Source organism: Plecotus auritus, assembly GCF_963455305.1.
Source record: "Plecotus auritus genome assembly, chromosome: 14".
Taxonomy (NCBI): Eukaryota; Metazoa; Chordata; class Mammalia; order Chiroptera; family Vespertilionidae; genus Plecotus; species Plecotus auritus.
The window spans coordinates 6,934,735-6,957,897 of record NC_137780.1 but is presented as its reverse complement, the minus strand read 5'-3'; the positions used below and the strand labels follow the sequence as shown (position 1 = coordinate 6,957,897).

The following is a 23,163-nucleotide window of genomic DNA, read 5'->3' as shown; positions in this document are numbered from 1 at the left end:
CAAACAAACAAACACCAACCAACTTATAATTTTGAAATTATAGACATTCTGGGCCTAACTCCTAATTATTCTAAAGATAAAAGGCCAATACAACAGAACATCATAAACCTCCACTACAATGATGCTTGCTTGTAAGGAAACACAAATGACGAACACCTGAAGGCCAGTTTAGGTACCTGTCTAGAAAGCACCTGTGTTGTGTAAATGGGCTCAGTTCCCATCCTTTCTCCCTGGCCTCCTTCAAATGGAAAGCCTTCCGTCTCAGGCTCTTTCTTCTGTGCTTCCTGCAGCTGCATTAAGACCCTGCTGACGGCACACATGGCTGCCTCTCGGCAGAGTGCCATCAGATCCGCACCAACAAAGCCTGGCGTGAGGTGTGCCAAGTGACGAAAATGGAACGTTTCAGGAAGTCTTAGTTTTCTGCACAACGTTTGAAGTATTCTGTAGGAAAGACAGAGAGAAAAGTCAGATTCCTAACCTGCTAGTAAAAACAAGTCACTGAATATATTTATTTGCAATACAGTATTTCAAAATACTTCTTTACTAGATTTCTACTCCTAAAGAGAGCCTCCTGCGATATTTTTAGTTATTCGGTGGACATGTCTTTGCTCTGCTGACATTCAACAGCAATGACTAGGAAAGGCTGGTGCTACAGCAAAACCCAGGTGTCAACTCTCTGGCAGCCATTTAACTATTTTTCCCAGAACCTCTGGTCTTAGGCAGGTTAGTGCAACAGGTTAAGGTATGGTTCTCAGATTGAACCCACACGTGGACCAGTGAACACTGCTCTATTCCATACTCTATTCCACTGTCCTAAGCTGACCAGCCAAAGTAAAAATGCAAGCCACTGTTAATAATGGACAAGTGAGTATAGGTATGCAAGTCCATTATTACTGCTGAAAAAAGTCTGAAACAGTTACCCTATTGATGAGCAAATTATTTTCTTAAAGCATTCATTTAATGTGGGCTTCTTCCCTTTCCAAATCAATTTAACGGGGGGGAGGGGGGGGAAGAGAGAGAGAGAGAGAGAGAGAGAGAGAGAGAGAGAGAGAGAGAAAGGGAGAAGACAAGGCGACGTGCTTCTCGATGACCCAGTGGCACACAAGCTTCATTCTCTAAGAGCATACCTTTCCCTGGATGCTTCATCAGGGATACCAAGGCATATTTCCTGGTCGAACCTTCCTGCGCGTCTCAAAGCAGGGTCTAACGAGTCTGGCCGGTTAGTAGCTCCGATGACTAGGACCTGAGCTGTAGCAGCCACATTATTCAGATCTGGTAAGAAGCAGACACAGGATGACTGGTGAACAAGACACTTGACAATGAGGACAATAATGCTTATACAAGTCATTTAAGTGGTTACAAAGTATTACACATTTTAACAGCAATATACATATATAAAACTAACATTTCCTAAAAGCCTGATATGTGAAGAAAATAAATACAAATGGTCCTCAAGCAGCTCACAATCTATTGAGAAACACAAAAGACGTATTTTGTGAAGCCTAATAACAGGTATAAACAAAGCACCCCAGCCCTAGCTGGTTTGGCTCAGTGGATAGAGCGTCAGACTGCGGACTGAAGGGTCCCAGGTTCGATTCCGGTCAAGGGCACATGCCAGGGTTGCAGGCTTGATCCCCAGTGGGGGCCGTGCAGGAGGCAGCCGATCAGTGATTCTCATCATTGATGTTTCTATCTCTCTCTCCCTCTCCCTTCCTCTCCGAAATCAATAAAAATATATTTCTTAAAAAAAGCACCACAGTATCATGATGACTGAGGAATAATGGAGAGTGGATGGACGAGGGAACATTCCATTCTCAAAGGGCAGGATATTGATAAGCAGTGTTACAGTAATAAAATCCGACATGGGAGGAAAGGTGTGAGCGGAAGCACCAGGTGAGCAGTCCACAACAGGAAGTCTGGGCAAGACAGAGGAGTACATGTCTCCAGACAGACTCTGCGATGGGGGGATACAATACAGTCTTCAGTTGCTCTGGCTTAATCCACAGCTAAATGTTTAGGCACAGACAGAATACAGGGCCCAGTGTGTCTTTCGTAAGTATTATTTCTCTCAAATGATTTTTACCAATAAAAGCATACCTTCGGGTGAGGATTAAAAAAAGAAGGAGAATATAATTGCATTGAAATGGCAACATTTCCAAGACATGTTTAAGATACAAATAGCAAATTATAGAACAATGTGTATGGTGCAATCACAATATTGTTAAAAGCAAAACCATATGATAGTGTATTTATACATTTGTGTAAACTCATTAAAAATAACTGTAAATTACACTCCAAAAATTAAAATATTGATGTAATTTTTTTATGAAAGAAAAAAAAAGATTTGTTTCTTACTCTGAATTTTACTCTATTTGAATGTTTTATATCCTCACATGTTACTTACACTATTAAAAAAAAAAGACAATTTATTCTCTCAAAGCGAATTCATTACTTTAAACTGACCATCCATGCAGGTTAGGAGCTGGGCTACAATTCTTCGTTCCATATCTTTTGAAGCAACTTCTCTTTTGGGAGTAATGGCATCAATTTCATCAATGAAAAGGATACAGGGGGCATTTGACTAGAAATAAGAATATCACAAAAGACAACCATAAATGTATTTCCTGTACTGCAGCATCATTAACTATAGCTTTCAAAATCTTCACGTTCAAGTATCATTCACCAAAACAATAACCCCAAAGAAGGCAGTCACAGTGTATGACTTCTCTGACTTAAGAGAAGATGCTTAAAAGAGATTCCATGTAAGAGAACACATTTCAAGTCTTCTCATCAATCCATGTTTTGTGATGATAAATCGACTACAATTCTTTTGTAAATTAATATTTGCTATGCTATAATATATAAATTTTAACTTTATAAACTTTAAATAAGAAAACCTAAGCTTACTACAAATGTTATATGTGTTCCTATCGATGTAAAAATACCTAAGCTTTGCCCTAGAATCTGCTATAAGTGGCATTTAGGGAGACGAGAGGCTTTATTTTTAATTTATTTTTATGTGGTAAAATATCCATAAAATTACTATCTTAACCATTGTAAGGGTACAGTTTAATGGCACTGGATATGTTCACACTCTGTGCAACCATCCAGCCATCCCCAGAGCTTCAGCATCATCCCTCACAGAAGTGTGAGCGGCTGACCTGGAAAACTACACTGAATCAGGAAGGGGGGCCCAGTTCCCAGGCATCCGTGTGGAGAATGAGCATCTTTAGTCTTTTAAAAAATATGTACTAGACAAGAGTTAAGGTAGATTAAGTTAGGATGTAATATAAGCAACTAGAGTAGTCAGACTGGTAGAGACAGAAGTAGAACGGCGGTTATCAGGTGCTGGAAGGAGGGGGAGATGGGGAGTCAGAGTGTTTAATGGGTAGAGCTTCAGTCTGGAAAGACGAAAACTCTGAAGATGGAGGAGGGTGATGGTTACAGAGCACTATGAGTGTACTTAATGCCACAGAACTGTACACGCCAAAATGTTTAAAATGGTAAGGTAAACATATTTACCCCAATAAAAACAGAGACAAATAGATAGGGATCAGAAAAATAAAAACTTTAGATAAAAACACCTATATATACAAGCTAAGACACAGCTCATTCTAAGTTACTCAGTGGCTAGGAGTGACACTGATTATGTTGAGTCAGACGCTGAGCCCGGCTAAGACTCAAAACCACGCCATTTAAAAGGAAAGAGATTTGGCCCCTCACTAGCTGGTTCTCCTCCCAGCCCCGCTGAGGACCATGTTCCCAGAGAGGCACTTAGACTATGGACACGTGAGCCAGTTTCATGAGGCGTTCCTGAGACCAAAGGTCTCAGACACCACATAAAAGGTTTTAGAAGAATCCTCTCATTCAATGCTTTCAACAACCCCTTGAGATGTGAGTTGTGCAATTAACCTAGTTTCCTAGTAAGGAAGCTAAAGGTTAGAGTAGTTAAATCTCGTCTGAGATTCCACACTTACTAATGGGTGGCACAAGGACTGAACTTACGCTTCAGACCCGAAAGTACAGACAATTAACGAGGACACTGTATGGACGCGAAAACTTTAACTGGACCCCAATGTCATCTTCCTCAGAAGTTCTTAAGCATACAAATTTAATGACATGAATTCCAACCAGGATAAAGTCCAAGCTGTAATTTCTCCCATGACAGAACTTTCTTTTCACAGCTTCAATTATGCAAACACAGAAGAGTTTATGCAGGCATTTCTATGGTTGCTTTTATAATGCGGTAATTCTAATGTTAAAAATTTTCACATTGCTTAAAAGGTGTTTGGCAATCCTAAATTGTGAAAAGTGAAAGTGGAAGAAATTATCACAAGGATAATCTCTTTTCAACATACACCACTGGGTATGACAGCCCAGAACTTCTCACAAATTTATCTTCGGTTTCAGATTCAACAGATTATTTTATCCAATGATCTGTATCAGTAAATCTACTTTAAATATTTAGCCATCATCATTTCTCAGCCTTTCGGCTAAGATCAAGTGTAAATATTCTGCCATCACGGGTAGCAGAGATTACCATGTTTACAAAAGAATGGCCAGTGAATGGGTAATACTAACATCTGAGGAAACAGGGTCTTCCATATAACCTTATACAATGTGACAACCTGACATTACTCATCAGCCAACTCACCAGAGCTTGTTCAAATAGTTCTCTCAGCTTCTGTTCAGATTCTCCAGATACTCCCGACACAATCTCTGTAGCAGCTACTTTGAGAATCGGAAGGTCAAGTTCCTGTGCACAAATGTATAAAAGAATGACCACATTTTTGAATTTTCACTTCCCTACTTTGTCCGTGGTCAGTCCCTCTCTCGTAATTAATTTTTAAAATGACGAATTTCTTGAGAAATATCTTTTTGTATTGATCCGAGAGAAAACTTTATTTAAAAATCTACGATTTAATTCAGACACATTGACAAGATTAACTTTACAGATGCCACTATAAAACTCTGTTATCATCTCCTCTGAATAAAGAATCTGGAATCTCAAGAGTTGTTTTCCCCCACTTAGAACTGAACCAAAACAAATTTATATTTTGAAGACGAAATAGCAGGGGTTGTGACACAGTTGTCCCCCACACACTCTACTAGCATTGCTCTACCCTGAATCCAGACAAGTGGCCCGTTACTAGTCAGAGCGGGCAGGCTCTTGAAGTAGAGGAAGAGACACTACCCCTTCCCACCCCACAAATGGTGACAAGCCTGCCTAAATCCTTCTCATTCTGGCCATCTTGAAATTCCACTTCTGCAGTCATATTTTCTTTGACCCCAACTTTTAACTTGGGTATCCCAAAACAATCATATGGCATTCCGCACCTTTTGTGTCTCTCACTTATTATTACCATTGTAACTATGTAGACATTTATTTGCATGAAAGACTGTTTCATGTCTGTCTCTCATATTAGACTCAAAAACTCCTTAAAGATAAAAACTGGCCCTAGCTGGTTTGGCTCAGTGAATAGAGCCTTGGTGTGCAGACTGAAGGGTCCTGGGTTCAATTCTGGTCAAGGGCACATGCCTGGGTTGTGGGCTCAATCCCCTGTAGGGTGTGCAGGAGGCAGCTGATCAATGATTCTCTAATCATTGATGTTTCTATATCTCTCTTCCTCTCCGAAATCAATAAAAATAAAAAATAAAAATAAAAAGACAAAAACTGGGTTTGTTGTACTTATCACTATATTTCAATGTCTGGCGCACAGCAGTCACACAATAGATTTATCCAACAAATGAATAAAATGATGCAAATCCATCAAGTTCTCCATTATAAAGGCTTTTGTTTCATAGAGCACTAATCTATTAGTGATCAGTATAGCACCCTGTGCTTAAAATTAAAGTACTCATTTTGCATTTTATTATCCAAAACAGTTTTTGAAAATTCTGATGGGACTAAAATAAGACTGTTAACTTTTCATTTTGCCGATTATCTATTTTAGAAAGGACATTTTAACCCTATAAAGTATAAAACCATTATTATCCTGAATAAATTTATATCTATAAAAAAATACATCCTTAGTTTTCTTATTTCACTGCTCTTGAGAACTACTGGCTTAAAGAGAAAGAGAACTAAAATGTAAAATGTAAATGTGTTTTTTAAAAAAAGGGGGGGTTGTTCACAGCTATATGATTTTGCTTCTCACCTAATCCTTGCCTTATAAATAACTGGATACCAAAAATAGCATCTCAGAGGTGGGGGGTGGGCTAGAAGGGGACAATAAAGATTTAAAAAATGTGGGGGGCAATGGGGCGATAAGGACACATGTAACACCTTAATCAATAAAGGAAAAAAGTTTAAAAGTAACAACAAAGAAAGATTAAAAAAATAGCATCTCATGAACAGCAGCATGAAAGAGGTAAAACAGTGGAAGAGGAATCAGTCCTCTTGAGAATATGCCAAGCCTGGTTCAAGTTAACCAAAGAGTAAAAACAAACGAACAACAAAAATAGCAAAAGCAACCAAGTGCCAGCAAACCTCACCCCAGCAATCGCATGTGCAAGTAATGTCTTCCCGCAGCCCGGTGGCCCATGAAGGAGGACTCCACGAGGGGGTGTGACGCCCAGGTGCTGGTACACCTCCGGGTGACGCATGTGTATGAGCATCTTGCAGACCTCCTAGCAGGGAAGAAACAGCACAGATGTCTTTCCCAAGCCGAGGGAGCAAGAATCAACACAGAATCAAATGTCCTATTCTTGGGAGCAATAAAATATAGGAGAGAGAAGGTATGCTTTGGATTTAGACCTGAGCTTGACCTCCAGCTCTGGTGCCCATTGTGTGGCCTCAGCAGTAACATCACTGAGCTTCCACTTCCTAACGTCTCCCTTGCAGATGAATTGAGAAATCACTAGCAGGGAACCGGAACAGAGCCGACACAAAAAATAAGCAGGAACCATTATTATTACTACTTTTAAATAGCTGCACTTATAAAGCATGGGGCTTATGCACACTACAATTAAAGTGGTGACAAAGTTGAAGCTATTATGCTGCTTCTATCCCTCAATACCCTGCAGGGTACAAGTTCGGTTTGCTCTTCTCCCCTTTCCAGCTTCCTTTCCTACACCCAGTTCCTATTAGAAACAAAGACGTGGACTTGATTTGCATAACTGATTAGCAATACCCACGGGAAGTAAAATTCTGAATCTGAATAACCTTTAGTGTCACATCATTGCCTCCAATATCTTCAAACTTCACGTTGGAGGTCTGGAAGTCTAGCCCCCTGGCTTTAGCTGGTAAACGAAAAGGGAGGAAGTGAAAAGATTAGTGATTCATTAGCAACTCAAATTATACTTAATAATTGTTAAGTAAACAAAGATCCATTAGCTATTGACACATTTTCTAATAAATGTCTCTGCACATGGAAGGTCCCCCAAGCAAATCAGCCTGGAAGAGTGATGCCTCCCTCAAAGCAAACACGGCCACCACCACCCACAAGACCCGCATCGCACACCTTTCTTTTGCAGGACAGCTTCTATTTCTCCATCTACTTCCTGAAGATCTTCTTTCTTCCTTTTGCTTCCTTTGCTCTTTAACCTGCCTTTCCTTTTCTTATTACTCTCCAGAAGAGATGACTCTTTGGAATCCTGGATGATTAAAGCAAAGGGATTTGGAAAAGATTCATTACTAATTCAACAGGAGAAAGATTTGGGCAAACCAAAAGGCTTGGTTCTTGGAAACCTCTTAGAGATGCCTTGTCCAAGAGAAATACAATGCAGGCCACACAGGTAAGTTTATATACTCTAGAGCTCCATTTAAAAAAAGCTGAAATTAATTTAATAATCTATTTTATTTAATCAAATATATTCAAGGCATTACCATTTCAATATAGCGTCAGTGTAGAAAATTAACAAGGTGTTTTGTATTGTTTTTATAGTAAATCTTCAAAGACCAATGTGGACTTTATACTTATAGCAAGCACATCTAAGACAGACACTAAATTCTCATGGGAAATACTTAGCACGTATTTAGATTTCATAAAATTTACTGCTGAAAAGGCAAAAGGCAGATTCACTTTACAGGTGAAAAAGTAATTCACTTACCCAAGCTGGCCAAACATACTTAGAAGTGCATTGCCAAGAACTGAATTGACTATTCGTCTTTAAATTTAAATTTCAGTTCCTCATTTGTACCAGTCAAATTTCAAGTACTCAACAGCCACATGTGGCTAGCACTTTCCGCACTGGAGCCCTGGAGCAAAGGGGCAAATACAGCCAGTCTATTGTGGGACCAATTACTCTAAATACCCTCTCATTCTGCCTGGCATTGAAAACAATAAGTTAAGAATGATGCTTGCCCTGATCGGTTTGGCTCAGTGGATAGAGCATTGGACTGTGGACTGAAGGGTCCCAGGTTCGATTCCGGTCAAGGGCATGTACCTTGGTTGCGGGTACATCCCCAGAGGGGGGTGTGTAGGGGGCAGCTGATCGATGTTTCTCTCTCATCGATGTTTCTAACTCTCTATCCCGCTCCCTTCCTCTCTGTAAAAAATCAATAAAATATATTTGGGGAAAAAAAAGAAAAAAAAGAATGATGCTCAATGTGGCCAGTATGTGGTAATTCATCAATCTTTACTTTTCTTTATGTATATTTCAATTTTTAAAAAATTTAAAAAATAGGGCGTCTATTTATTCTATATACTTTTTTTTTTTAAGTATGTATTTTATTGATTTTTTACAGAGAGGAAAGGAGAGAGATAGAGAGTTAGAAACATCGATGATAGAGAAACATTGATCAGCTGCCTCCTGCACACCTCCTACTGGGGATGTGCCCGCAACCAAGATACATGCCCTAGACCAGAATCGAACCTGGGACCTTTCAGTCCACAGGCTGACGCTCTATCCACTGAGCCAAACCGGTTTTGGCTATTCTATATACTTTTATCATGTCTCCATTTATGTAGGATCCTTTTACCCTAAAGTGAAAATAAACCAAATTGCTATTTTAACAGCTATCTTTCCTATTCCCTACAACTGTTAAATTTCTGTAATACATCCCCCAAGTAGTAATTCTTTTTTTTTTTTTAAATCTAATCTGTAGGTATTTTTCCATGGATTTTTAGAGAGTGGAAGAGAGAAGGAAAGACAGAGAGAAACCTCAATGTAAGAGAAACACATTGACTGGTTGCCTCCTGCACGCACCCTAACCTGGGCCTGAGCTGGGAAGGAGCCTGCAACCAAGGCATGTGCCCTTGACTGGAATCGAGCTGGGACCCTTCAGTCCACAGGCCAATGCTCTATCCACTGAGCCAAACCGGCTAGGGCCCAAGTAGTCATTCTTTAACTCTCACTAGTAAATGCACCTCAGGAAGTTCATTAGCACCAATTCAACAAACTGACAATTAATTACATGCTAGATGTATTTTAGCCAGGGACACATACACAAAACAAAGGCCCTGCTCTCTTAGAGCTGACATTCTAGTGAACAACAAAAAAAAACCAACAAAAAACAAAATCACCCAACCACACAATTACCCAAGTCAGGAGGTCAGAAGTACTTAAAAAAAGAAATACAGCAGGGTCAGGAAAGAACGTCCAAAGATGTGCTGGTTTACAGTCATGTCAGAAAAGGCCTCTAGTGAAGAAGGCGCGTGGAAAGAGCCTGAAGCAATGAGGAGGAACCACTGGCATCTGGGGAGGGTCCAGACACAAAGAACAAGTGCAAATGCCTCAAGAGAGACCCTAGGGTGCTTGGTGTGTTCTAGAAACAGCGAGCAGGCACTGTGGCCAAAGCAAACTGGCAGGTGTGGGTGGAGGTGGGGGACAGTGGGTGAGACTAGGGCAGCAGGGCAGCCAAATCATAGGGCTTTGCTGGCAACTGCAAGAGCTTTGACTTTAGACTAACTAAGCCACTGGAGGATTGTTAATACAAGACTGACAATGGCCTGACTTAACCCATAAGAAAGACATCTGTGTGAAGAATAAACTAGGGGAACAAGAGTGGACGCAAACCCCAGTTGGAAGTTCATTTCAATAGTTAAGACAAGAAAGAGTAGATAGAGGTATGGTCAAGGATGGAAATGATGGCAGCAGTAGGAAGTGATGAAATTCCACATGTATTTCAAAGTTCCTATGTCTTTTATTTAACACAAGAATCTGCTTAATATTATCTTCAACGAAAAGATGGCAATGTGCTCTAACTATGTGGGGCTAAAATTTCACTATGAAAATACCTCTATCTCAGATGATGCCTTCTTATTATTACTTGTCTCCTCTGAGAGGTCCAAGAAAAAACTGTCTTTCTTTCCACCTGGAGTTCTGTCAATGAACCAGCCTCCTTCAGAGCCCCTGGCCGGGGTCTTTGACGGAATGGAGCCGGTTTGGGGCGCTCTCGGTGGTGCTGAACCGCTGGTTTCTCTTTGCTCCCCCTCGGGAGTACTGGCAACAGAATCCGGGTTTCCTTTCCGATATAAGGAGAGCAGGGAAGAGTTCATGTGATTTGCCAACTGGGAGAAACATGATTTTAGCATAAGTTAATAGGTACTCATGAAGGTTTGACGGCCTATATTAACACGCTTTCTACTTTGTGCTTCCAACAACTTCTTGTAACGTTTATAGTCAGAAAAATGTGTGTTTGCAATGAGATGATTCCAACACAAATATTTACTATCCAAAAAGGTGTATCCCCTTGCCACTCCAAGTTAATGTACCAATTCATAATTGGCAGTTAAATAAAACTAAAGAATTTTTAAAAATATAACAGAAGCAAGTATGAAAATGAGCTGGTAGGCAGTCAATGAGAGTCACTACTATCCCATCAATTAAAAACTAGATCACATATATCTGAGTATCATCATGGTTATTAATAAATTAAAAAACTGAAGTAACAATGGGGGGAAAAAGAGTAAGTTACAAGTAATTTTACATATTATTCCCATGTTTCCCTTTAATCCAAGTCTATTTATTGATAATGTTAACTCTGGCAGAAAATGTATCCTTTCTTCATTTTTACTATGAATTCCTCTTTCTGTGCATGTCTGCCTTTATATCGCCTTTCTCTTCCCTTCTTTTTCCGTTTTTATAATAGGCTATAAAAACAAATATGGGCACAGCGGTTAACTCCAGAGTTCACTAACACTGTACACAGGAAGTATTCAATTGTTTACAGGAAGATGTTCAAAGTCTCTCCCTGTATTCCTCACCACTGATTTTTCTCTAAGGAGGTTGATCATGATTTTTAAAAGAATCCAAGTATGTCCATTAAATGTTACCTGTGGATCTGGGTCATCGTCTATATTTGAATCATCATCTGAATAGCTTTCAGTATACCTGAGTGAAAAGAGGAAAAAAAATTGTAAAGGCTTTTCTCTTACATCCTAAAAAAAATTACTAACTAAAACAGGAAAATACACCGAGGGAGAATATTATTATGGTGGTTCAGAGTACATGCTTTGGGATCAGAGAAATCTGGACTCAAAATACAGCTTTAGCCCTAGCTGGTTCGGCTCAGTGGATAGAGCGTCAGCCTGCAGACTGAATGGTCCCAGGTTCGATTCCAGCCAAGGGCACGTGCCTGGGTTGCGGGCTTGGTCCCCAGTAGGGGGCGTGCAGGAGGCAGCCAATCAATGATTTTCTCTCATTGATGTTTCTACTTCTCTCTCACTCTCCTTTCTTCTCTAAAATCAATAATATTTAAAAAATTTAAAAAAAATCCAGCTTTACCAGTTATTTACCAGCTTCTATTTAATCTCTTTGAGCCTCAGCTTCCGTATCTACAAAATGGATATCTCACTGGATTATTAGAAGATTAAAAGAAAGCTTGCAAATCAGAAGAAAAAAAGAAAAAAAAAAAGAAAAAAAAAGAAAGCTTGCAAAGTCCTTAATACCTAGTAAATGCTTAATAAATTGTGGCTCCCATTAGCTGAGCAATAAATAAAAGTGAAATGTAAATTCCCACTAGATCAAAGGGTCTCATTTAGGACTATCCGATGCCAGGAGAAGAAATACTCCAGTCAGCCATGTAACCAAATGGAACTTTTACAAATCTGTTCGGAGGAATGAAGATACGAAGAGTTTTTCAACACCATATGAAAAAAAAGAAGGATAAATTCTAATAATTACAAACTGAGAATTTAGTTTATACACAGTTGGTGTGTAATAACTATAGGACTCTACTACTATTTATTATTGTTTCTATAGAAAATAATTAAGTAAGAAAGGGGCTTTTCCAAGTAAAAAGGTTTACATGAATGCTATGACCCAGTTTTATAATTAAGACATGAATTCTTTTGCTATTCATTAAATTCAACTAAGGCAATTTGGGGCATTTCTTTTCAATATAAATAAGGTAGATTATTCAACTATTTGGGTAAATATCATTTTGCCCTACAATTCATGCCATACTAGTATAATTAATTACAAGTGGATTAAGTAGTTAAATGTAATTCCATAAAAGAAGAAGAAAACCATACAGGTAATTATTCTATATGCTCCTGTGATAGAGGTCTATGTAAGCATTCACAGCATGAACCACACAGGAAAAGGTTGGTAGCTTTGACTAGGTAAAGATGCAGAATTTCTCTAATCAAGACATTATAAATAAAAAGAAAAGGCAAATGGCAAAATGGGACAAGCATTTGCAATACATATGAAAAGAGGTGCTATTTTATACAAAGAACTCTGACAACTAATAAGGCAAATTCAAATACTTCTCAAATGAAAGACAAAATCCATAAGAAATTCACAAAGAAATATGAAACAGTAAAAAACAAATCACGTTATTAATAGATTACAAATAAAAACAATATGATCAATTTTTGCCTATAATACTAGCAAAGATTAAATAATTGTATAACTAGGATTACAAGGGGGCAGAGAAGTGCATTCTTCACACAAAGCTGTTGGAGTATAAACTAAGGCAACCTTTCTTGGAGGGCAGCTCCAAATGCACTAAAAAATACATGCTTTTGCCAAAACCGGTTTGGCTCAGTGGATAGAGCGTCGGCCTGCAGACTGAAGGGTCCCGGGTTCGATTCCGGTCAAGGGCATGTACCTTGGTTGCGGGCACATCCCCAGTGAGAGGTGTGCAGGAGGCAGCTGATCGATGTTTCTCTCTCATCGATGTTTCTAGCTCTCACTCCCTCTCCCTTCCTCTCTGTAAAATATCAATAAAATATATTAAAAAAAAAAAAATACATGCTTGAAAATATAAATCTGTCCCCAGAAATACCACTTCAGGATTTGAACATATAAAAACAAACAAATGTCCCTAGCCGGTTTGGCTCAGTGGACAGAGTGTTGGCCTGCGGACTGAAGGGTCCCGGGTTCAATTCCGGTCAAGGGCACATGACCAAGTTGGGGGCTCGATCCCCAGTAGGGGGCGTGCAGGAGGCAGCCAATCAATGATTCTCTCTCATCATTAATGTTTCTATCTCTCGCTCCTTCTTCCTTCCTCTCTGAAATCAATATAAATAAATAAAAAATAGAAAACAGTCTAAGAAGGCCTGACAAAGACAATAACACAGCATTCTGAAAGCTGACTCTTCGAGTGGGAGTTTGTGAAAGAGAAAGAACATTCCAGCTACAGAAAACTGCAGGTAAGGACTGGAGAGGTAAGTGTTAAACAGCGCCTCCTGGGCAATGAAGAGCCACTGAAAGTTTTATGAGTAGAAATATAATGTGATCACATTAATGTGATCAGATTCATGCGCTTGATAGAAAAAACCCTCGGCTCTGTAATCCTTACTCATTATCCTCTTCACCTTGTCTTGCTCTTTTTGCCAGATGTTCATCTTCTAATTCTGTTAGATTCTTAAGTTCCTTCTCACTAGTAATTATGCTAAATACTGAAACAAAAAGAAAAACGCCATGAGCTAAAACCATTCTGTAATTTTATTAATAATTCATTTGTAACACTAATAGACTCACCTTTTTCTACCTGAATCCTAAAAGCATTCCTTTTTCTTCGACCATAGTCTATGCTGAAAAAGATAACGGAAGTTTAGTACAGTGGTCTCCCACACATAAGTTTGTATGAATATATAACTGTGCCACTGAATTTACATAAACCTATTTTCAAACAACTTTGGAGTTTACACTTTACAACTATAATTTTTCTTGTTATTCTACAGAACAGGCCAAAGGAGCTAAGCAACTGGGACCACGCATCCGCCTTTAAAAAAAAAAAAAAAGGGGGGGGGGGAAGAATGACTCCCCAGGGGCTCAGAGGTTGGCAGAGCCGCCACTGCCACCATGGACCCAATGAGCACAGACAAGCCCACAGGACAGGACCCTGAGCCACATAATTAAAGTCTAGCGGCATTCACCCTGCTACGTTCCAGGCTTCTTTCCAATTTCTCCGTTTTGGAATGAAAATGCCTATCCTATACCTGTCCACTACTGTATTTTGTCTTTTTAAAAATGTGTTTTTACTGATTTCTGAAAGAGGAAGGGAGAGGGAGAGAGAATTATCAATGAGAGAGAACCATCAATTGGCTGCCTCCTGCATGCCCCCTACAGGGGACTGAGCCTGCAACTCAGGAATGTACCCTGCCGGGGAATCGAACCAGTGACCTCTACGTGTATGGGAAGATGCTCAACCAACTGAGCCATACCAGCGAGGGCCACCATTGTATTTTGGTAGCAGGTAACTGGTTTTCCAGGTTCACAGCTGGAGAGGAACTCGGCCTCAGAATGAATCATAGCTCCAGTCACACCATACCTGAGTTAGATGAGATTTAGGTGTGATTTTGGAGTTAGAATTGAGGCTGAAATGAGTTAAGACTTCTGGGGTTGCTGCTCTTTTACTTGTAAGCGAGAAGGATTAAGTTTGGGGAGGCAAGGCGCAAGCCGGCAAGATGGCGGCGACTGGAGCGGCCGTCTGAGGCGGGCTGCGTCAGCCCTGCTGCTCCAGACCCCGCGCCTGCCGGCCCCGGAGCTGCCCGGCTCTATCACAAGAAGGTTGTCGATCATTATGAAAATCCCAGAAACGTGGGGTCTCTTGACAAGACATTTAAAAATGCTGGCACAGGGTTGGTGGGGGCTCCAGCGTGTGGCGATGTGATGAAATTACAGATTCAAGTGGATGAGAAGGGGAAGATCGTGGACGCCAGGTTTAAAACATTTGGCTGTGGTTCTGCAATCCCCTCCAGCTCGCTGGCCACCAAATGGGTGAAAGGAAAGACGGTGGAGGAAGCCTTGACCATAAAGAACACAGACATGGCCAAAGAGCTGTGCCTACCCGCCCCCCGTGAAGCTGCACTGCTCCATGCTGGCTGAAGATGCAATCAAGGCCGCCCTGGCTGATTACAAACTGAAGCAAGAACCCACGAAAGGAGAGGCGGAGAAGGAATGAGCCCGTGGGGATGCCTCCAGCAAGGCCTTCAGCTGCTTGCGCCCCCGCCCCCTGCTGTCACCTTAGATTTCAGGAAGCTCCTCACACTGCAGTGAAAGGCCATATGCATGACACTTGCTGTTCACACTGTGGCTCTGATGCAAGCAGAATACAGTTCAGTTGTTCTGAGTCCTGTGGTTTCTCTCAGCCCACTTTTACCGCCTTAATCCTAATGCTGTATATTTTGAATTGAGTGTACAGCCTCAAAACTGAAATCAGTTAAGTCCTGAGTTTTGCTAGTCCACGAAGTGCACAAAGATCTATTTTATCTGAATCTATTTTGGGAAGGATTATGTAAGGTTTAATCAGAGATGTAAGACTTAACCCGACCGAAACCAATAAGCTGACCAAGACAAGCAGGTTAAAAGCGAAAAATCGCGTTTATTGAAAGCTCTCGGGTGAGGTCCCGCGGTCCGAGAGCACAGGCCGGGGGAGTCACACTTTATTCACCAGTGGGCTCACCGGTGGGCTTAGAGAAAATGAATTCAAATTCTAAGCAAGGCTACAAGCAGAACTTCCCTTTTTATTAAAGAGCCGGCCCTATGTGCACTTAGTGGTTATCTCGCTGCTGGCCTCGAAAACAACACAGTTCTATCCAATTAAAAAATACACCTGGCATGGCATTGAGAGTATGGGCATATCTAGTCTCTGGCCTACAAGGTCAGACAGCTTAAGTTTATTTTCCTCATTATTCAAGCAGGCTAAAGCAGGCTAGAAAGCAAAGTTATTTTTTAGAAATTGGTATAAAGTTCCTGCTTTCCCAGCCCCAGACCTTACAGATTACCAATAGAATGCCTGGTATGATTGTTTGATAGAACCAAGTATTGTACATAAAACAGATCTGCATATATATAATAAATTAAAGAATGTGAGAAAAAAAAAAGTTTGGGGAGGCAAGAGGCAGAGTATTATGAACTGAGTCGTGTCCCTCCAAAATTTATATGATGAAGTTCCAACCCTGAGTACCTCAGAACGTGACTGTATCTGGAAACAGGACCTTTAAAGACGTAACTCAGGTAAAATGAGGTCATATGGATGGGACCTAATCCTATAGGACTGGTGTCTTTATAAGAGGAGGAGATTAGGAGACAGACACTTATACACAGAGGAAAGACCATGTGAAGACATAGGGGAACACAGCCATCTGCAAACGGAAACTCCCGTGTCCGTCTGGGCTGAGTAACACATTTCTGACAGTCAGGAAGCTGAGGGAGATCATGCCTGATGGTTTAATTTTTTTAATGAAGCAGGAAAAGAAGTAATATTCCTGACCAGACTATAAGGTACTGAAAGATGAGATGTGCCGGAACCGGTTTGGCTCAGTGGATAGAGCGTCGGCCTGCGGACTGAAAGGTCCCGGGTTCGATTCCGGTCAAGGGCATGTAACTTGGTTGCGGGCACATCCCCAGTAGGAGGTGTGCAGGAGGCAGCTGATCGATGTTTCTCTCTCATCGATGTTTCTAACTCTCTATCCCTCTCCTTTCCTCTCTGTAAAAAATCAATAAAATATATTAAAAAAAAAAAAAAGATAAGATGTAGCCATTACCCCTAGTAACAAAGATAGCTCTTTGCCTATAACAGATGATTGATAAATGTTTGTATACTAGTAACTTACCTGAATTGTGAACTTAGGGACTGGAGAACTAATGTCAGCAGTTATTAATATCAATGGGAAATTTAGGCAGGATGGAAAGTTTAAAAATGATAGGAAAGAAACAACAAACAACAATGGAACAAAATGGAAGGAAAGAAAAGCAAGAACCTGCAGACTCTATTTCTTTACCTGTACATTCTTTGTAAATCAGATGCCATGATTCCAGTGTCCACATATTTGCCACATCTGTTACTGGTGAGGTACTAAAACAGAAAATATGATAAATGTAAACACTCAATATTTCAAACTCAGAGATTTTATTTATTATTTATTTTTTAGATATATTTTATTGATCTTTTTTACAGAGAGGAAAGGAAGGGATAGAGAGTTAGAAACATTGATGAGAGAGAAACATCGATCAGCTGCCTCTTGCACACTTCCTACTGGGGATGTGCCCGCAACTAAGGTATATGCCCTTGACTGGAATCGAACCTGGGACCTTTCAGTCCACAGGTTGACGCTCTATCTACTGAGCCAAACCAGTTAGGCTCAAACTCAGAGATTTTAACTGACAAATAAGAGACGGGACTACTCAACATGTCATATTTCAATGTAAACTCTTCATTAATAAAGCATACCATAAACATAAATAAAAATCACTAAATGATTGTCACATGTGGAATGAGAGAATTTAATTAAAATTATCAATCACTATGACACACAAAAACACTAACTAGAATAGCTGTAAGGTAGTAAGGACTTATTATATCCTAGGTTCCCAAATATCCCAGAACAAAGCATTAACCACCCAAAGACACCAAGGGGTATTTTAAATTTGAAGGAACACAGTAATATTTGACATCTGCTCAACACTGTAGGAATTACAGCCTGAGACAATTCATGGCTTCAATATTAAACCACCTTTTGCTGATGTCATATCTGCAAAACTGGGTTTTCAGCACTTGCTATAATAAAAAGCAAATCCCATGTAAAAATCAGTGTGCAGCAGATGAGAATGGCAGAAACGACCTGAGTGCAAGGCATGAGAAGTTGTCCCTTAGGCACATAAATCCCACTCAGAAGTGTGGTTATTGCAGAATGAAATATAAATGTATTAATTTTCTTTCAACTTTTACCTACTATAACCTCAAAAGGCTACTGAGTTATTTGAACTAAATAGTTATTAAGTTGCTAGAACCTCACTACTTAATAAACAGATCCATTAGGTATTACTTTTGGTCTAGGACAGTGGTCGGCAAACCGCGGCTCGCGAGCCACATGCGGCTCTTCGGCCCCTTGAGTGTGACTCTTCCACAAAATACCATGGCCTGGGCAAGTCTATTTTGAAGAAGTGGCGTTAGAAGAAGTTTAAGTTTAAAAAATTTGGCTCTCAAAAGAAATTTCAATCGTTGTCCTGTTGATATTTGGCTCTGTTGACTAATGAGTTTGCCCACCACTGGTCTAGGAGCACCGTGAAAATATCAATGAGAAACTAAGGCCCTGTGAGCCTGTCCCAGGGGGCCTTTTACACATTATCTCTTAGTACTCGCTCCTATGAGGTAAGACGTTGAAGATGAAGTGTAAATTAAATTAACCTTTAAAAGGTTAATTACTGCCTGGCCTGCGTGGCTCAGTGGTTCAGTGTCGACCTATGAACCAGGAGGTCACAGTTCGATTCCCGGTCAGGGCACATGCCCAGGTTGCAGGCTCCATCCCTAGAATGGGGCGTGCAGGAGGCAGGAGATACATGATTCTCTCTCATCACTGATGTTTCTCTCTCTCTCCCTTTCTCCCTTCCTCTCTGAAATCAATAAAAATATATTAAAATAAATAAATAAAAGGTTAATAAGTTGCTCAGAAGCACCTAAGTTTAGAGTCAGACTTCAAACCTGGCATGTCTAGGTCAACTTCCATGTTTCAATACTTGTTAGTTATCCAGTCCAGGTCCCCCATTTGACAGAGCAAGATTCTTCTTCTTAAGAATCCTAATACATAACACTCTGCATAAACGCTTCCGATGACAAGAGACTAGGTAGCATAAGCTGGACTGTTCTAGTTAACCTTCCCCTTCACTGGACTCCTATAATATGCTGCCATATGTTATAGTAAATTTTGAATTACATGTTTGTACATATCTCACACCCACTGCAATTCAAAAAAGCTTGACACCAACAGAAACAAACCCATGTTAATCTGCTAAATTTTGGGGTACTTTGTAAGCAGCAGTACATAGAATATGCTAGCTAAAAGGAGGCAACTGTACTATTTGTGGGAAGAGGTCTAAAGTATACCGCTAAGTGAAAAAAGCAGCAGAATTGATGCAAATAAGCCTGTGTTATTAAAAGAAAATGAATACATACATATGCAAGTGTGTATACACATACAAAGTTTTAAGAATGATGCAATAGAGACCTCTGGAGAAGTAGAGTGGAGGTGAAAGGAATTTTTTCTTCTCATTTTATGCCCTCTGTTCCTTTTATTTTAAACCATAAGAACCTATTGCTTTTATAATGAACCAAAGTAAAAGCAATAGAGGAAACGTCTAATGTCAAATGCTGAAGGACAAGCAAGCGCGGTGAGGACTGAGAAGAGGCCAATTGGGAGTCCCGGATCAGAGACCTGAATGAGGTGAAGCAGCAAGCTGTAGGAACAGCCAGCGGAGTAATTCAGAGTGAGTGAACTGCAAGAGCGAAAGTCCTGTGCTTGGCATGTTTGAGCAGGTCCATGTGCTTAGGCCAGTGCAAGCCAAGGTGAGAAGAAAAGAAAAAAACAAAAAGACAAAACAGGGGTCAAGGGGCCAAAACACGTAGGGCTTTTTAAGGTGGGTTTTACTCCAGACGTCTGACAAGTCAACTGAAGGGTTTGGGGCAGGGCCCTGGCAAACTCCAATTTTCCCAGGTAGGGGTGCGTGCAGGAGGCATTCTCACATCGATGTTTCTGCTCTGTCTCTCCCTCTCCCGAAGATATGGATTAACCAAAATAAGTAAATAATAGAGTGAAAAAACCATATATGTAAAACAAAAGCAAACAAACAAAAAACCAAAAAGGAGATGGTATAGCGTCCGGTAAGGTAACAGAAAAACAAGAAAAGTATACAGCTCACAAAGTATAATGTAAAGAAAAATGTCTCCCTTCTTCTAAATAAGATTGCTTCCTGACTGTACCATTCCAAGACATTTAGCACACACTGCCTTCTACTAATAATTATGAAGATGGGGGAAAAACACTTTAAAGTGCGTATTATAAAGTCCCATCCATACTACCTATTTTTACTGTATCCCAAACTGACCCCAAGTTTCTTGAGAATGGAAATGCTTTATGGTCCCCAAAGCGTCTCGTACAGTGGGGAGTGGCCGAAGACCGATTCTGTCCTAACTTCATGACAGGAAGATTTTTAACTCAAAGGCCATCTCCGCTCTCCTTCCTGAACTGCGCTGTGGTGCACCGGACCCGGGCAGGCCCCCGGGCTGCGCCCTCCCACCCCGGCGGGTCCTAGACACACCGCCCCACAGCGGGCGCGCAGGCCCTGCACCGCGGGCGGCGGAGTGGAACTGCCAACAGCCCCACAGGGGCGGGTGGCTAGTCCAGTCCGACGTGGGAGCCGCCCTGGAAGGTGCCGTGGGCAGCGGGCGCGGACCACTGTGAGGCCCACCTGGATGACTCGCTGCTTCAGCTTATTATCCACGAAACCTGCAGGTCTGGGCTTCATCCCGTCTGTCTCCGCCGCCACTGCCGGGACGCCGGCGTCACGTGATCCGGAGGGTCCTTCCTCGGGGCTGCCCGCAGCAATCGCCGTACCAGCTGCGCCCGAAATGAGCCCCGCCCGGCCTGGCGCACGCCGCTCCCCGCAGGATGTGTGTACCGCGGGCGAGAGAAAAATTTCGGAGAAGAACGAGCAGGCTTGGAAAACCATCAGGAAGTTTCTAGGAGCCTTATTTTGCAGGCTCGTGCAACAGTCCCTGGATGACAAGGACCCCTTTGAACAAGCTCAACTTTATTGTTCCCAACTGTGCGAAAAAGCGCACGCGGCGGCTGCGGGAAGGGTCCAGTCGGGCTCTATCATCGGCGCCTGTTGGTAAACTTGTTGTTGTTTATTTTACACCGAGCGTTCCAGCCACACCTCTATTAGGTGCAAAGTTAATCTTGGCCTAGAATCTTAACAAAACCGGAAGCTTTGTAGACACTTGGGACAATAATAAAAAAAAAAGATAAAAACCCACCGCCACCCTGCAGCTTGCTTTTCTAACTTAATTACCCATGTCTGGAGGCCGATAAAAGGCTGGGTGTCAAAAGACTGGGTCACCCAGATAGCTAAACCATCTTGTACATTTGGAAATCATTTGACCTTATGCCATTTAAAAAATATATATATATATATATTATTGATTTTTTTATAGAGAGGAAGGGAGAGGTAGAGAGCTAGAAACAGCGATGAGAGAGAAACATCGATCAGCTGCCTCCTGCACACCCCCTACTGGGCATATGCCGGCAACCAAGGTACATGCCCCTGACGGGAGTTGAACCTGGGACCTTCAGTCTGCAGGCTTGCGCTCTATCCAGTGAGCCAAACCGGTTAGGGCCTTATGCCATTATTGACAGATAATTTGTTGAGCACATCCAGTGCAAGAATTTTATTAAACACTAGAGGCCCAATGCACAAAATTCATGCAAGAGTAGGCCTTCCTTACCCCGGCTACAGGCACCAGCTTCCCTATGGCCGCTGGCAGGCACCCAGCAGGCACCCGGACCTGGGCTTCCCTTGCAGTCTCCGCATCATCCAAAGGTTGTCCAGAAGGACATCCAGTCTAATTAGCATATTACACTTTTATTATTATAGATATGTATTTGCCCCTGCAAATTATGTAGCCCATACAGACCTGAAGTACTCTGGAATGGCACCTACTTTATATATATAAAGTATATATATATGTATATGTATATGTGTGTATATATATATATATATATATATATATATATATAATGCATTTATGTGTGTGTGTGTGTGTGTGTGTATTTTTATTTATTTCAGAGATGAAGGGAGAGAGAGAGAGAAACATCAGTGATGAGAGAGACTCATCCATGGGCGGCCTCCTGCATGCCCCACACTGGGAATCGAGCCTGCAACCCTGGCATGTGCCCTCGACCTGGAATCCAACCGTGACCTCCTGGTTCATGGGTCCATGCTCAACCACTGAGCCACACCGGTTGGGCTAGACTAGTACCTTCAGGGCAAGGAGTGTGTTTTCACCTTTTGAATGCCTCAGGTGCAGTAGGCAATAATTGAAAGTAAGTTAATACTAGGTACCAATACTGGAATACTTGAATATTTTTACCATTGGAATTGTTCCCACTATTTATTGCCCTGAAGACAATTTTACGTTAATTCCAGTGTTCAGAATTTACAATACCGTACATCTAAACCAAAAAGATACTGAGTAGTAACCTGAGTGCATGTACATCTTACTAGTAAGAACTTACTACAGTAATTAAATGGCCTCTATTCTTTTTTTTTTTTTAATGATTTGAGAGAGGGAGAGAGAGAAACATTGATGTGAGAGAGAAACATCCGTCAGTTGCCTCCCGCACACCCCAGGGGATTGAATTGAACCTACCACCTTTCTGGAAGGAGGCTCCAACCAACTGAGCCACACCAGCCAGGGCAAGTGTCCTCCATTTTTTTTTAAATATATTTTATTGATTTTTTACAGAGAGGAAGGGAGAGGGATAGAGAGCTAGAAACATCGATGAGAGAGAAGCTGCCTCCTGCACACCTCCCACTGGGGATGTGCCCGCAACCAAGGTACGTGCCCTTGACCGGAATCGAACCCGGGACCCTTGAGTCCGCAGGCCGACGCTCTATCCACTGAGCCAAACCGGTTTCGGCTGTCCTCCATTTTTTTAGTGGTGCAGCACCACCTGGTGGTAGTGGCACATTTCACCTCCTGTTCCTCAGACCTTGGCTCCACCAGTCCCAACCCCTGCAAAATTTTGTACCTCACTCGCAAGCAGCCCCTTGTCTAATTGTGTTTTATACTTAGGTTGACCTATGTGCTCATTTGCTCAGGACAGTCCTGATGTTTGCCTCTTGATCCAGCATGATTATTAATAGTATCCCCTTTATGGAAAGAAATGAAAATCAACAAAATGAGACTAGGCAAAGACTATTCAGAGCTTGCAATAATAGCAAGGGAGTCAGCCACCATTGCTTGCATTTTGGCAGAGACTCAAA

The 23,163-nt window shown here is 41.3% G+C and overlaps 1 protein-coding gene and 1 pseudogene across 4 annotated transcripts in view; one reads left to right on the top strand and one right to left on the bottom strand.

Moving 5' to 3' along the window:
- The window catches only part of NVL (nuclear VCP like), a 53,549-nt gene extending 32,774 nt beyond the window's left edge, over window positions 1-20,775 (bottom strand). Inside the window, exons 1-13 of one of the 3 annotated variants that reach the window (XM_080651245.1) lie at window positions 20,587-20,775; window positions 17,124-17,197; window positions 13,876-13,928; window positions 13,694-13,793; window positions 11,220-11,277; window positions 10,182-10,454; window positions 7,464-7,596; window positions 7,166-7,242; window positions 6,496-6,630; window positions 4,655-4,756; window positions 2,464-2,581; window positions 1,128-1,272; window positions 177-441 (exon numbers count right to left, since the gene is read on the bottom strand). In XM_080651245.1, the coding sequence (XP_080507371.1) occupies window positions 177-441; window positions 1,128-1,272; window positions 2,464-2,581; window positions 4,655-4,756; window positions 6,496-6,630; window positions 7,166-7,242; window positions 7,464-7,596; window positions 10,182-10,454; window positions 11,220-11,277; window positions 13,694-13,793; window positions 13,876-13,928; window positions 17,124-17,197; window positions 20,587-20,643 (1,590 nt within the window). In that variant the 5' untranslated portion in view covers window positions 20,644-20,775. Of the gene's footprint in view, window positions 1-176; window positions 442-1,127; window positions 1,273-2,463; window positions 2,582-4,654; window positions 4,757-6,495; window positions 6,631-7,165; window positions 7,243-7,463; window positions 7,597-10,181; window positions 10,455-11,219; window positions 11,278-13,693; window positions 13,794-13,875; window positions 13,929-17,123; window positions 17,198-20,586 lie in introns of those variants that run through there. The other 2 variants (XM_080651246.1, XM_080651247.1) reach the window with 2 other exon arrangements.
- On the top strand, window positions 14,799-15,301 carry LOC308238730 (iron-sulfur cluster assembly enzyme ISCU-like; annotated as a pseudogene). The gene has a single exon. The product of its transcript is annotated as an iron-sulfur cluster assembly enzyme ISCU-like (transcript).
- Window positions 20,776-23,163: the final 2,388 nt, after the last annotated feature.